The 16,305-nt window shown below is 44.1% G+C and overlaps 1 protein-coding gene across 4 annotated transcripts in view; it reads right to left on the reverse strand.

The window, feature by feature from the left end:
- The window catches only part of TPK1 (thiamin pyrophosphokinase 1), a 243,838-nt gene that overhangs the window by 90,408 nt on the left and 137,125 nt on the right, over positions 1 to 16,305 (reverse strand). For 3 of the 4 annotated variants that reach the window (XM_053926551.1, XM_053926552.1, XM_053926553.2), the window contains one exon: positions 14,126 to 14,268. In XM_053926551.1, coding sequence (XP_053782526.1) covers positions 14,126 to 14,268 — 143 coding nt within the window. Of the gene's footprint in view, positions 1 to 14,125; positions 14,273 to 16,305 lie in introns of all 4 variants that reach the window. The other variant, XM_071221711.1, reaches the window with a different exon arrangement.

Consider the following 16,305-nt stretch of genomic DNA (forward strand, 5'->3'; position numbering starts at 1 on the left):
CCCATAAAGAAACAGACTGGCCAATGAGGATAATGTGCCATGAAATAAGGAGTATGATTCACTCAACCTTTCCCACATGAAGCGCGAATGAGAGAAGCCAAACAAAAACAAAACAAAAATTAATCTCCTACACCTGCCCTTAAATAGTTTAATTTCCATGCAAATCGTGTGCATTATCCCTTCGAGTCCGCAGGAGCCACAGCCCCCCTGCCACTCCCAGCCAGGAGCGCCTACACACCACCTACATCTGGGTGGGGTAACCCACAGTTTTCAGACCTCACAAACCAGAGTAGAATACACACGACGTTGCTTCTTCATACACTCGCTCATTAGCAAGCTATTCTGTAATTAACTACCATATACGGGCTCCTTCTAGCTCCGTCTAACGGTTCTGAATGTTTTCCTTTCATGGAGTGTAACTTCTCTCCTAAAGAAACTTGGTGGAATAAACTTCTACTTTAATACAAATCTAGTTTTTCAGGTAAAAAGCATAGTAGGTAAAAAGAATAGAAGATAATATTTGTAGCATTCACTTACTTTTTAATGTTTCACATCAACATCTTTATGCAAAGTAATAGGTTAAAATTTGGTTCATAAAATTGTTTTAAATGAAGTGTGTGTTAAAGGCAAGGCAGTTTTAAACAATTATGCACTATTTGGCCTTAGAAATGAATTTCTGCATGGCAGCCTGCTGGATGGCACCCAGTATTAAGTGCTGCTAATAATCCTGTGCCCATATTTAACATTATTTAAAATCATGCTATGAATGCGGCTGCAACCGATTGGTGCCTACGGGGGCAGAGATCTTCGTATCTCAGACGGCAGTTCAATGAACAGGACGCACAGTCTGCATCCTGAGTTGTCTTTATGGCCAGTCAGTCTCAGATTTTATCGCTGAAAATAGCCTCACTTTGTTTTTCTCAGGGAGAGCATAATACAGTCATTAGTAAGTACAGAGTGTACACGTGTGGGCAGAAGGCCTGGGTACGTCCCGTCCCTGCATCTTTCTAGCTGTAAATAAGACCCGGAGCTTCAGTTTTCCCAGCTGAGAAAGAAGGAGAATAGTAATATTCTTCTTCACAGAGCTGTTGTGAGGCTGGTACGTGAGTCAACAAATAAACAGAAACAATCACTGGGAGTAGGACTGTGAACACCGCAAGACGGAGTGCTAGCCGCTATAGTCATCTTCGTTGTTACCGAAGAGCCGGGCTGCCCTGCATCTCATCCTTCCTGTTAGCGACTCCAAGTGCAGGTCCTGCCTGTGACTATGACTGATCCCTTCCCACGCGCCCTGGCGAGATGACGAGGCACCCAGTGTCTGACTGTTGCAGACACTGTGTGTTCTCCATGGGCAGGCTCAGGGCTTCTAGACACTCTTACATTGTATTTTTAAAATTTAGTGTCTATGTAAATATACATTTTTCTGGGAGAAGGGTCATAATTTCATTCAGGTTCTCCAACAGGCTCATGACCGTACAAAGTTATAAATCATTTCTCTAACTCAAGGATGAAAACTCCAACGCCTTCCCACAGTGCAGGAGGTGACCTTGAACTTCTCCACCTACCTTCTTTCATCTCATGTACCACCATATCCTTTTTCTCTCCAGGAAACATTGGGCTTTCTCCATTCTCCCTAGTAAACTGGGCAGTTTCTCAGTGTGCACCTCTGCCCACCTTCTCCCTAGGGGTCTTCTGACCCCTGCAGTCTCATTCCCGCTACTCCACAGCTGACGCCTTTGATACCCAGCTCAGACACGACCTCCTTCAGGAGCCCTTCCTGGACCCGTCTGTCGTATGCTATGTGCGGCTACTTTCGGCTTCCGGCATATTCTGATATAAACAAGCACTTAATAACACGTCAGTTGAATATGAACATAAAAAAATGTCCAAGTCTTTTTATTTTTTGTAAGGCTTGCTCTGGTCCTGGAAATACTTTATAGTATGAAATATACTCAGAAAAAAATACTAAGCTCTATTCGTAGCTTTTCAATTACTATTACCAAAATTTCAAAAGGTGTCCACTTCTTAATAGGCCAGCTGCACCCAGGAGAAAATAAATTCTCCTCCACCATCCCTTGAGCAGCCTGTACATTAAACCCGCCTGATGAAAAAGTCCGAAGTTCCATGCTGTCTTTCACCTTGAACGCTTCTGGTTAGGAGAGAAATTGTCTTCCTACTAACAGACAATTGGAAAGGCCAATGTATACACAATTAATCAATTTTGAGGCTGCTCTATCAACGTGACTTTTTCCAAAAAGGACAGACTGTGGTTCATTATCATTGCTATCTCAGCTACAATAGAATATTATTCCTCCTTGATAAGGAAACTGACTACGTCCCTTCATTTGTTTCTATTTAAAAACTTATCTACGCTCTACAAAAGGTGGCAGGGATGCCTAATTCTCTGTTACAGCAGAACTGTGATCTTTATAGTCTACGCTTCCTCCGTGAGTTTCCCATTTAACACTGTTGCTCTACACAGAAAGGGACCATAGCAAGCTCATGGGTCATGTAATTGGACAGAGAATCACGGAGTGGGGAGAGCTAAAGGGGTGTGGGTGTGCAATGTGGCTGGGCTGTCAACTGGTGGAATAACCTTGACAAGTCACTTAATCTTTTTAAGACCCAGTTTACTCATCTTCAAAATTGGGTTATAGAGCCTCCACCTCATTAAGGGGCTTTGAGAGTAAAATATGTCTCTGATGGGGACTTGCACAGAATCGCCTGAGGCAGATTGTCACAATACGCGTGGCCACCACTTGGAGAATCACCTAGTTTGAATCGGCAGTGTGTTCTTTCAAAACAGCTACGCGTGATACATTCTGGCACATCAGGGCACTCCATGCGGTAGTGTACTAAGCAGCCATTTAGAAATGAGGATGCTCTCATGATCGAAAATAGAGTAGTCTCCAAAATACACTGTGAAGTGAAAAGTAGAGACAGAGGTATTGTACCTAGTACACTAAATTCATGTTTTTAAAAAAGGAAATGAGAAACTGCGTACATCTTTGTTGGTTTTCCTTTTATTTTTTTGCAAGAATCTGGAGGATTCTGAGAGGGCTGGTGGTGAGGGGAACAGGCATGAAGGCCGGACTCCCCAGAGGTCTTTTTCATCTCTTTTATCAAGCTTTGCTTATTGAACTGTGAAATTACTTTAAAATAGCTCAAAATGATAATTAAAAAATGAAGTCTCACTTTAAATGAACTGCAAAAATGAACCTAATTGTTAAATTAGTAGCACAACAACAGAAAGAACAAAATTTAATATTGCAAACGACAGGGTTTGGATATAGCACTGATGGGGATATACTTTAAAGACAGTGACTTGCAAAAGCTCTTAAATTTAATGCAGTAGTTTTTCTATTTGTCGTGTTATGGGTATTATAACTTTGAAACTAGTTACTATATATTATAGCACAAGCAAGTTATTTCAAACCAGGGTTTGTGGTGGGAGGGTAAAACATAAAAAATATAAAAAAACAGTTTTAAAACTATATTAAAACTGAACTCGATTTTATCAGTATGAACTTATGATTTATACAAGAATCTGGAAGATTCCAACACTTTCTTTACCTTTTGTTTCTGAGTTCACTGAACAAGTCTAGAAGCAACGCCACCACAGGAGCAAAAAGCCCACCTATTACCTGGGTCTTGCTCTCTAAACACACTTCCCATGTTGAAGTATTTAGGGTAATGTGGTGTGATATCTGAAATTTATGTTAAATGATTACCAACTCCCCCCACAAAACAGGAGTTTATTTATAAAAAAATTGTGTATTTATTCTCACATGTTTAAAGTCCAGTCACCTTCAAAGTACTCTCCATTTGATGCAATACACCTATTGAGACTTTTCTCCCCACTTTTCAAAACAGTTTGAACACGTCAATTTTGATGCCTTTTAGTACTTCTACCATTTTTTGGTTCACCTCTTCCACACTGACATAATGTTTCTCTTTGAGGACTTTTTTCATCTGGGAAACAGAAAAAAGTCGCTCAGGGTGAGATCAGGTGAATAGGGAGGGTGGGGCATAGGGGTCGTGCTGTTTTTGGTCAAAAACTGCTGAACACTCTGCAGTGTGGGCAGGTGTGCTCGTAAGTCACCCGTCATGAAATGGGCAAAGGTGTTGAAAGAGTCTTAAAAAAAAATTCACTGAAGCCAAATTCAGCCTCTTACTCCAACGCCAGCTGGTGCACGGATACAGATGGGTTGCTAGAACACTCGCCTAGCAGGGGAAGCCTGTGCGACAAGGGGCCCACCCTCCGGAAGATAATTCCACTTTTTTGGGGGGAGGTCCCTTGTATGTCTAGATTGATAGAACCTACATGATAAAATGTTAAAAAATTAAAAATGGTTGGAATATGTTGTTCATTATACTATTCTTCTAAATTCTCTGTATATAATTTTCATAATAAAAAAGTTGGCTAGGAAGCAAAAAACAGCTCCGCGGATGATTTCAACGCATACTCCTGAGTGAACCACATTCTGTGCTTAGAAGACACCTGCAATGACTGACCTCTCATGCTTTCCAAGCCCCCCCAGAAGACCTAGTGACATGTAGAGGGCAAGGGTGGGTTCTAAGCCACGGCTATAAGGCCAAGGGTCCAGGACGAGGACTGGGAGAACTCTGGCTGTCATGGATCTGGCCGCACTCGCACCGGTGGTCTGAGCACAGTTCCCTCATCTGAGAAACAGGAACAGTGCCCTGACCGCGTGCTTAGCAGGGCTGCTGGAAGTAAGTGAGAAGGTGTTGAGGAACTTCATAAACTAAAAGTCCTGTGGGATTCTTTTGGTAATTTTCCAGGCTTTCAGGTACAGAGGCTATTTTATAATTCATTTGGACCCTCAAGAGATGTCAGCTGTATATTAACATTCAGTGTGTTTGCATCTGGGTTGTCCCGTCTACTTGGCATGGTGTCGGCACTATCTCAGTCTTCTTAAGAAGATAATGGAACACAGGCAACACCTTTCACCAACATCTCTCTCTCTCTCTCTGTCTCTCTCTCTGTGTGCTGGTCATCTTGGATTATACTCTGTTAACTTTGTTCCTGGCTCTGATACATTTTTATAAATTTCATTGTTAAACTATTCCATATGCATTAAGTCAAATATACTAATTCTGATCACGGGAAAGTTATGAAGAACTAAGTGGAGCTTTTAAGAGACAACTGTACAGGACAGCGGTTTTCAGAAACACGTCCCACACACCCCTCCCATCGGGCCACCGTCAAAACGCTCTCTATATCCTCGACTCCGTCTCTGTTCTTGTTTGTTTTTTAGGTTCAACTGTTGATGGATATGTATTTACTGCCATCTTATTGTTTGTAGTTTTGATCTTCCTTTCCTTATATAAGACGTGAGGAGACTAAGAAGTAAATTGGTAGTTACAGAATAGCCACGGGGATGGAAAGTGCAGGATAGGAAAGGAGTAGCCAAAGAACTTACACCCATGGACGTGAATGAAGGTGGGGGGATGGCCTGAGGGAGTGGGGGATGCTGGGTGGAGGGATAAAGGGGGACAACTGTAATAGCATAATCAATAAAATATAATTTAAAATAAAAACAAAAAAATATCCTCCCCCAAAGGCCTGAGAGATAGAATACTTACTTTCCTTCCTCTCAGTAAGACTGGCTTAGAAGAGGTGAGATTCTTGGGGGGGGTGTGTGTACGCACGTGGGTATTGCATATGTTGTATGTATGTGTGTGTATGTATGAGGGTGAGGCAGCTTACACCACCCCTTGGAAAAGCTTCACACTACCCAGGGTGGATGTATAGTTTGAGTGAGTGCCTTCAAGTGTCAGCGCTCCTAGCTTAGCTTCTGTGTGTGAATTTCTCACTTTTTCTTCCCGTTCAGTTTCGATCTCTTTCAGAACAAAGGAGCAGAGGGCTCCCGGCTGCAGGAGAAGAGTCCTCACTGGATGAGACTCAATGCAGCCCAGCGGAGCCGCACGGCGCTCCTGGTACAGAAACCTGCGCTTGTGGGGACCGTCCTCCCAGAGCCTCACCGCCCTGCTGCCAACAATCCGGTCACCTCACACACGGTTCATTGGGACAGCTTCGGCGACCTCTGTTTCCAATCAGAAAAAGACGCTGAAGCGATGCCCAATTGAGCTGAGTACACATAACGGTGTGCTTGTGTCCTTGCACAGGGGACCGGGCGGGGGCGAAGGAAAAGACGGCACACAGCATCCAACATCCCAAGCCTTTGCCTAGAATTGGATTATGATGAATTGCCATGACAGAGCACAGAGAAACGCTGATGCAATCTTTTCTACCATTGGACCTGCACGCAGCCTGCTTACGGAGTCTCCAAACCGATTCTCGGTCACTCATGGTTGAAAATGAAAGGCTGATGTTCAAGTAAGTTTTTAAACAGTTTCCATGTGGACTGAATTTGACATTCCCTCCCTTGCTACTTTGGAATCAGTGAGCGATCGCCACGAGTTTTTGCTGATGGGCATCTTTCTATAAACCTCTCTGAGTGAAAGATTTCTTTAAGGTCAAAAAATGTGTATGTTGTGTGGGTGAGGGGCAGGTGTCAGGGTTGTTATTTCACTCCTTTCCCCTTGAGACTTCATTATAGCCAGGCTGCTTGAAAACCTGCACCGCCGTCCTCATTCATTTGTTCAAGACACTGACACGGGACCAGCCACTCGGAGAAGCTCTGGCTCCCCCTAATGAGCTTCCAGCAAACTAGGAAGACAGCACTTGCCAACTGGGAAATACGGGATGAAGTCACAGCTCTGGCTTCCAACCTGGGATGCCCAGGCACCTATTTTACAAGAGGAGGCAACAATGAACACTTTTGAAAATGGAAATAATATATTAGAGCATCTAAAACTTCCTACTTATATGGTTTGGGTAGCATCAGATGAACTAAGTACAATAACTGTTATCTTACCTTTTATCAAAAATATGCAATTATACGTTCTTAAGGTCTAGAAAAGGAGAAAAGTTGCCTCAATAAATTTTGTTTTATAGAGAGATTGAGGCCCATAGATTTTAAAGAGTGATGAAAATAATGCCAATGAGGGGTGTTTAGAGAGGTTTACTGGGAAATCCTGTGTAGAAGACAGACATTTTTGAGAAGGGCTTTCAAAGAAGACAGCGACTTAAAAAGTATTTTTGGCAGAGAATAGTGGTATCAAATATGCAGAGAAAAGAGCAGCTGTGATCAGCTTGGAAAACAATATTGGACCAGTTCCCCAGCCCGCATGACACTGAGAAGCCACCAGCAGGAAGCGGGAGATTGAAAGTTCGGACTCAAGTGTCCACTCATGCCTTCTGCCCAGAACAAGGGTGCTCATGGAAAAGAGAAGGAGGGCCTGTCGGCACTGTGGAGCTGCGGGTGGGGGCAAGAGATCCCTCTGCTTGCCTGGGAAGATACTGTGGATTTAAAGTAGGTTAAAACGTACTTGACCAGTGCACAGTGGTATGATTCATACCAGCCCCCCTTACATATATCCTCTTCCAGGGCTGTAAGAGTCCACTTCCACATTTTCTATTTTACTGTGTTTATAATAATGATTCTCAAGGTATATCAGCAGGCCAGGATCTCTTTATACATATTTGTCTTCTTTTAGGCAGTCTCGCTCAGTTCCAAAGATGGATTAATATGCTTACGTCCCACAGCCAGCTGCCCGTCTCCCCATTCTGGCCTCTTCTTCTCATCCTCTCTGTCTCAAAGGGGGACGCACCCAGGTGCCCAATCCGGAATCCCGGTCATAACGTTGCCTCCCCCTCCGAGTGCCCCCGGTGGAGACTTGCCAGCACGCACGCTAACAAACTCCACCCTCTCTTCTTCACGTCCATTTCTGAGTTTACTCATTTGGGGAAAGGGAGGTTGTGAGCTCAGTGCGACAGGCCGTTTATAGATGTAAAATGCCTAGTGATCCTTGTCGCAGACCCTCATGGTGTGAGACCTACTTCAACTCCAGCATGATTTTCCTTTCAGAGACGTACTGTGTATAAACTTGGGCAACTCACTTTACCTTTAAGTCCTTACAATGGCTCGTCTATAAAACGATCCCCGAGTCTTTACACTATTTGTACCACTATTTAATGGCCATGTGCTACTGTGTAGTTTATACTAGAGATTCTCAAAGGTCAAGCAACGGCAACAACAAAAAATACAGAGGGAACAAAAGAATAATGGCTATCTCAAAGAAAGGAATTATAACGGGATAATAAATGGTAGGAAGATGACTGATGTTGTTTAGAACTGGGAACTTGCTGTCCCCTCCCTCCGACTCCTTCTGGGAACCGCCTCTCTGGGCTCACGGCCGACGAGACTGCGCGGATTTGGCTACATGAGGTGGACAGGCCCACCCCTCCACTCTGAGCAGAAACCTCACCGGGTCAAGCTTGCATCACAAGTATCCAGCTTCTTCCATCAGACTAGTCACACACTTCTATCAGGTTCACTACCAGCGTTATAAATGTGCAATGTATAAAATAGTGGGAATCTATAGAGTAATTAATTGATCTCATGAGAGAAAAAAACCAAACAAGCAGCAGTATACACGACCAAGATCACGAAGAAGAACATTTACAACATGTTTAGAAGTCGGTTCGGGTGAGACAGAGGCCGACGGAAGTCTGCTCTGTAGCGGAGCTCTCCCGCGCCAGACGCTGGAATCCTCAGCAGCCATCACCGAGCAAGGTTTAGGGTAATGTGAAAGGCACGCCTCATTAACTCCCGGACATCTCATTTCTTGGTCATAAATCCTATTAACTTGTATTACCAACTGCCATAAAGCTTGCGGATAAAAGATAATTTATGCTCAGTGTACAGAAGCTAATGTTTCTGTAGAAGTCCAGGCCAGAAAATGAGGAAGTATGTACATGAGACCTGGAGCCATCCACAATCGGCGTGGTAAGCACGACAACCGTGGCCGTGAGTGCCTGGCAGGCTTCAGGAGGAGTCCGGCCTGACTGGCAACCCATGTCGGGGCACTTCAGGTCCACAACGTCACTCCCCAACCTTCTCAACTCCCCTGCTCATGAAATTCGGTCACGATGTCTTTTTAAGAACACATTTTTGGAAGTAAAGGGGGATGCTTACTTTCAAGGGAGGATCTATAATGCCTTCTATTTTTAATTTTCTATTTTAAAATGGCAGATTAAACCTTCCTTCGAAGTAAGTGCTGCCTACTGAGGTTCTCACTCATAATGACATTTGATCCATGGTGATGAAATGTACCAAAACGCAATATCGAAGACATTCCATTCCAAGAAGCCAATCAGCTAAAAAATTCTAAATGCTGTGCCATATTTATACGGACCTCAAACTACATTATTGTCTCCTTGTTTTAAAATCCCATTTGTAATTAGCAAAAGGAAGCCACAGGAAGGGGACTGAAAAGAGAATGGAGATGAAAGGCCTCGAGCAGGAACAACCTAAACAGTGTTAAGAGAACCGCTCCTAGACACGCACGCCAACCCCGGGCGGCCACAACAGCACCTCTCGCGAGTGAGGGCCGGTGACTCCTGCAGACACCCGTCTTGCGAGAGTCTCACATGTAGACACTACGACGATCTGCAGGAAGGGAGGCTTTTTCAGAGAAGAAAAAGAGAGAGAAGAACGCTTTAGCCCCGTGGTCCAGGGCTACCCTAGCCACTGAGCGGCCCCGCAGCAGACAGCACCACCACGCTCGTTCCCAGCCCAGGTCTCTGCCTCCTGCTGTTATCTTCAATTTCAGACAACCTACAATTATAGAACCAACTCTAGAAGTCGCTGTTCTTAAAAATAATACTCATAATAATTAACATTTCTTTTGAAATTTTCCCACTTTTGAAGTATTTTAGCAAAACTCAATGATACTCTCATTTAATCAACTTAAATAACAAAGATGCTTGTAGTGTGCAGATTTTGTTAGAATTGAGGGAAACTCAGAGTCACTTTGGCTTAATTTAGGGGTATGGATGGCAACAAGCTGGGATATACCCTCAAGCGTACCCAAGATTTATCTTATTTGAACATAGTAATGCCAGGCCCTGGCTGGGTAGCTCGGGTGGTTAGAGCATCATCCCAATACAGCTGGGCTGCAGGTTTGATTGCTGGCCAGGGTGCGCGCAAGAACAAAGCAGTGAGTGCGTACGTGAGTGGAACGACAAGTAGATGTTTCTCTCTCTCTCTAACCAGTAAATAAAAATAATATTGTAGAGATTAGAGCTGCTTGAAATATGGTGGCCTGTGACCGGCTCATTATCGTAAACCCTCAAACACACTCACTGGACCCCTGCATTTGCATTAGTAATTGTCTTACTGTCCTTTCAGGAAAGGTGACAGAAAAGCAGGGACCTGCGACGAGTCTGTGGAAGATGTCCCCGGTATCGAGCACAAGGAGGAGCAAAGCGGGCCCTGCGGGCCCTACGGCCGGTCTGGGCTAAACACTGCCACTCCTCCACGGGACAGGGGGTGGCCCTGCGTGACGTTTCTGCCCACCTTATGTAATAGTTACTTTCTCAGGGTAAGGTAACTTCCTAATTGTTTGGATGACACAAAATCAAAATCACCAGAGAACTGGGGTTTCTGCTGTAAGAACTAACTAAAGTTTAACATGTTTTATAAATGCAAAAATCACATTCCTAGAAATTGTGTAGGTTATGACCCGGACTTCCTTTCCACACTTCGGTGTCGGGCGGTCTGGGAGAAAGAGTGCCCTGTGATCACACAGTGTTTCCTCCCCTGGCCCACGACCTTCCTCTCCTAAGCTGCCCTGCCGCTGCACTGGGATGGTGTAGCTGTGTTCCCACCGAAGGTGACACAGGTCACGCCCGGTGGGGCCTGTAAATACAGGTGGTGCTGTGTCTAGCAATCTTTTCCCCTGTTGCTGTGATGTGTTCCAGTTGGCTTAACTTAAGTGGAGATGCTGCCAAACCACGCCAGATTTTCCAGGAATGAGGAAAAACTTAATCTTGGTTAATTTATTTTGCAGGTTAATTATTACTGCAACACAGGGCAGAACCCAATTTACAGAGGCAGGGTGGTAGGTGAGTAACCTGGCCAACTGAAAACAACTAAAAAATGCTAGAAAAAAATTAAAAGGATTCCTTTAAAATGCATCAAATAGCCACTTTGTTTAAAAGAATACTCACAAGCAAAAAACTAAGTTTTCATTGCAAAAGAACACCAAATTTAACTTTCATGTTTTATACATTAGGTGTGCACCAAATCAGATGAACTTGACTTAGTTCTGAAGGCCTCCAAGTATTAAAAGTTACCAGTAGACAAAGCCCCAGGTCTGCCTGAGGGGGTAGTGTACAGGGAGACTGCACCAAGGGAATCAAGTCTCTCGGTGTCCAGATAAACATAAATAACACTCCCACTGGACCGTGGGGAAAAGCGCCCCACCGAACCCTGGCACCCCATCACTGAGAAGCAGGAATGAGCCTCCCCTGAGCCTTTGTAACCAGACCTCAGACTCCCAGTGGAATTACCTTCAGAAAGCACACCGCCTAAATGGTCCAAAAGAGGCTCAAACAAGATGTGTTAAGTTATTAATGCCTACACATAACTGGGCTAGGAGTCCAGTGAACCAAAGGGTCACCAATTCGATTCCCAGTCAGGGCACAAGCCTGGGTTGCAGGCAAGGTCCTCAGTAGGAGGCATACGGGAGGCAACCACACAATGATGTTTCTCTCCTTCTCTTTCTCTCTCCTTCCCCCTCTGTCTAAAATAAATAAATAAAATCTTTAAACAAGGAAAAAACCGAATAATTCCTACAGGTGAAGTTCCCAGAAATGAGGTCATGGCCGACAATCACAAAACACAGAAGGAATCGAGATTATGAAATATAACAGCAGAAGTGAACATAAAAGCTGACTTATAATGACTGCAGATGTTGGAATTACTGTAAATGATAAAATAAGTATGGCAATTATGTTTTCACAAAGAGCCTTGAAAATGTGAGTAAAGGGTGAGCATGTTAGAAAGAAGAGCCGTAGAAGGAATTAAAAACTGAATGGATGGGTTTAGCAGCAAAACAGACAACACGGAAATGGAAAATGACAGCGATGGTGGATTTCAGGATGCAGCCAGGGACCTTAAGACACAGAAAACACGAAGGCAAAGTTCTGAGATATGTATGACATGATTAAAGGCTCTTCTGTTTGTTTAACTGGAGCTGGAGGAGAAGGCAGAAATAAGAAGGCGCAGACAACACTGGGAAACGTAACGGCCGAGTCTTCCATACTGGTGGCAGACAGCAATCTGTAGGCTGAGGGGCTCTGGTGACTTCCTACCTGGACGTGGCAGGAAGTGCACAATCATTCACATCACAGTGAAGGTACAGGGCACCAAAACCAATGACAAGATCTTGAGAGCTGAGGCCATTTCTGAGATGTCAGTTTTTCTATCACCATCTCCCTATTTTGCTGGTTAAAAATTACTGCGGTGCATCCGTGGCTAACACTGGCAATGCACTGACCTACACAGAGACAAGTCACGGTGGGCTCCGTTAGCAATCATGCTGCCCGTTAATGTAATACAGCAAAGAAGGCTCAACACATCACAATGGGTTCTAACTCGGAAACTGTGGGGAAATTATAGGTGTTTAACAAAAAACTTGAAATCTGAGAAGTACGTCTGAGCAAGCCACGCTGCTAAATGAGATCTTTTAGTGACTTCCTATACCTGTGGCAAACAGTTCTCACCTCACTGTGCAGAGTTCAAGGCTCTCCACAGCGGGCATGCAGCCCAGTGCTCCAGCCTCATCTTCCCGCGTTTCTCCATTCTGCTGTAGGTCCCACCATGAGTCCTGCACCTCCCTCTCCCTCTGGTGGCCCCTCTGGCTTGGATCCCTTTGCCATCATCTCCCAGAGCACATATTTACTCGTCCCTGAAGATTCTGCTACAGTGTAAGCTCAAGAGAATGTATGTTCCACGAAGTCAAGTGGTACTACCTGTTCAGCTGGCTGCTGTATTCCTGGAGAGGTGCCTGGCATACAGCAAGTGCTCAATAAACATTTGCTCAATAGATCGAGTGAATAAAAGGTGAGTGCCTCTGCGAAGCCTTTCCTTTCCACACCCATGACCAAATTACATCGTCTCTCATCATCTTTCTGGAACAGTGGGGGCACCTTGCTTTATGTTTGGGTTTTCCAAATGTCTGCTTCACTGAATGTGCACAGGAGAGCAGAGATACTACGTAACCATGTTTTCTAAACCCTCAACTGCCTAGCAGTGCAGCGGGTAGGGGCAGACGCACCGTAACTGTTTGATGACCCCATAAATCGACAGAGCACCTTCCACACCTCAGAGGAGTGTTCCAGAAGGCAGCAGCGCCAGACAATGCAGAGAACCAGGAGAAAATGCAAATGTGGCTCAACATCAGTGGGCATACATCACACGCACTGGATTAACCAAGTAACAAACGTACGTAATGACTACAGACGGAGTAGGAGCAAAACCACCGGCAGTCCATCGCAATGACAGGCAAAAGGAAACAACTGCCCACTGTCTTGAAAAGATGTTACCAAATTATTATTTTTCAAGCTGAAATGCACCAATCAACCTTATAAAACTTTATTTAATAGGAAGTCTGTTTTAAGCACCACATTATCAGAAAATTTCTGCAACGTTTATCATTGGAAATGAATGACATTGTCATTAGAAATTTGTTCAGAGGCAGTGAAATTAATAAGCAGGCAACCTAAGAACAGTGAAAGTTAAAGATTTTCTTTTAAGTGCTTAAAAAATCAAACCCAGTTTCCAATTATAATTACAACACTGAAAATATATGAGAATTCCATTTAAAATACTTGCCAAGCTTTGTACTTCCTCTATGGAGCTTTTTCTCATATTCAGCTGCTCAAAAAGTAACACTGCTATATTTAATTCTTAGTCAATTTAATTAAGAGTTACAGAGTTTTTTCATAGGTCCGATAAAATGAAAACTTTGAGGCTTCTCCTCTGCCTGTTCCCGTTCAGTGACCGGAGGAAGGACGAAAGTAGCACACAGACACGGTCCACTCCACCAGCGGTTCAGAGACACAGGGGGCGGATGTTTCCTCCTCATCTACTCAAAGGTTCGAAGTTTAGAGGACGCAAACTACTGCCCTCTATACATTACACGTTCTATAATGTATGGTACGTATTCGTCACACTTATTCTTCACTTACCGGCTGGAGCAGGTAGATGAGAGACTCCTCTTGGATGATTATGATTGGCACAGGGGTGATGCGCGTCGCTTGGAACAAGGTGCTCACAGATGCCATGATCTGGTCAAAGCGTCCGGCAAGCCCTCCCAAAGTCACGATCACGTCTACCTAGGCAAGGCAGGGTACAAAGGGGAGCCACACGTCACACGGGTCTGAAATAGCTGAACTGCGTCCAACACCTACACGGAGCTTTTCACATTACAGTTTTATGGGATAAGCCCCGAAGAAATGGTAGATATCATTTCTGTTGTTCGGAAGAATGAAGTTACTGTATTTTGCCATGTGTAATGGGCACTTTTTTGCCCAAATTGTTAAGAATGCACATTACACATGGGTATAATAATCCTGTGTACAATGTGCACAAAAGTGTACGTACGCATTATACACAACAAATTACGGTACTTGTTCAAGGTCACATAATCGGTAAGTGGCAGAGTCAGGTTTCAAGACCAACTCTTTAAAGTACACATTTTACATTTTTCCCACCTGCCTGTTTACCCTGCAAACTGAGGACTCTCCCTTTAACACTCTGTTTTGGGCTCTTCCCACTTGGGACCGTCTGGGTCTAGCAGCTGGCGTGTCTCCAGGGCACGCCCAGAGCACCCCTGGGGGCACTGCTCTCATAACACCCAGCTGAGGACACTGAGTCTGTTCCCAGGAATGTCGTCCCACTAGGGTGCAAGTACCCTGAGGGCCTGTGCTGTCTCTCAGCTAAACCTAGCAAGTTGCCTGAACTCTCTCTACCTCATTTGGATGTTCACAGGTAAACACTGGATAACAATGGACAATTAATAGGGTTGTCGAGGGGATTAAATGAGGTTATAACATGAGTTAGTAAGTGTAAAACATTTACAACATGTTTTATAACATTGTGATTGTTTTTAAAAGTTAGCTACTCTCCCATTATCAGAAATTTCAGATGCCTTGACCTTTATTAACTTCATTGTTTTGGGTATTATTGCATTTATATTAATTTAACTGTGTCCCTGTTGCTGGAAATACTTTCCAGGATATTCATATATAGAATTACTGGGTACAGAGGGTCTCGGGGAAGCTGAAGGGGTGAGTGACAGTCTCCTGCACACAGTCCTGTGTGTGCCACAGCCTGGAGAATAATGCAGACAGGCCCTGCCTCCTCGCCTGACCCCGCCTTCTTGGCCGCTGAGCTGCCTCGCCTCATCTCGCCAGTCTCATTGGAGGACAAAGAGGAAGTACTGAGGAGCTTAGTGGAAATATCGTAAAGAAATCTTATGTATGATCAAAATGAAAAGTAACAATCACTCTATATAAAATAAAAGAGAAATTGTTTAAAAACAGAAGTATTCAGTTTTTAGGTTTTAAAATAGTACATTAAAAATGCTTAGCTAATGTATCACATGTAGAGATGGTGTGATTTTGGAAGAACACGTTGTCCAAACCCCGATATAACCTGTCCAGCTCCGAGAGGACAGTGAGTGGTGGACGCTCCAGGGCAAAGGCGGTGTCTATCGGTTCCGGTCATAACCCTGGTCCTCGGGGCACAGTGCACCGCACTCACAAGACACGCCGGTGCTTGTGTTTGATGAATGGCTAAGTGAAAACGCTGTATGAAAAGACTAAGAAAGGAACAGACTAACTGCCATCTGATAGGAATATATAAATCAGAATGGGGTTCCATAAATCACAAAAAGTAAAATAAACAGAAGAATTGAAAAGTTTTAATGAGTTTCCTATTTCTGATCTTTTCAGAGAGTAGGGAGAATGGGATTTTTTGTTTTTTGGTTAGATCCTTCATGTCAAAGCTACAGTATTCTAAGACAGGCACCCCATACATCTCTGACTTAATGCTATCCTTGGAGATCTTTCCAGAACTCTAAGAATTAGCTCTGGGGCCAGCGAAGGCCATGCACCCTAGCAGACATGAATTATTCTGAATATGCATTGCCCTGGAGACCGGGGCATCTGTTAATAATCTTCGGAGGAAAGGGGGGACATGCGAGCAGCGGGCTCAGACTTGCCAAAGAGACAGCTTTTGTTGAGGGAATGAAGGCAGCCGTGTCCAGGAGCCCTTATTAATAATAAAGCCACTGCCAATGGGTAGCGAAAGCCCAGAAGTTATACAGAACCTCAGAAATAGAGTTTGCTTTGACCTGAAGAGAAAG

This window comes from Desmodus rotundus, chromosome 6 (assembly GCF_022682495.2).
Source record: "Desmodus rotundus isolate HL8 chromosome 6, HLdesRot8A.1, whole genome shotgun sequence".
NCBI lineage: Eukaryota > Metazoa > Chordata > Mammalia > Chiroptera > Phyllostomidae > Desmodus > Desmodus rotundus.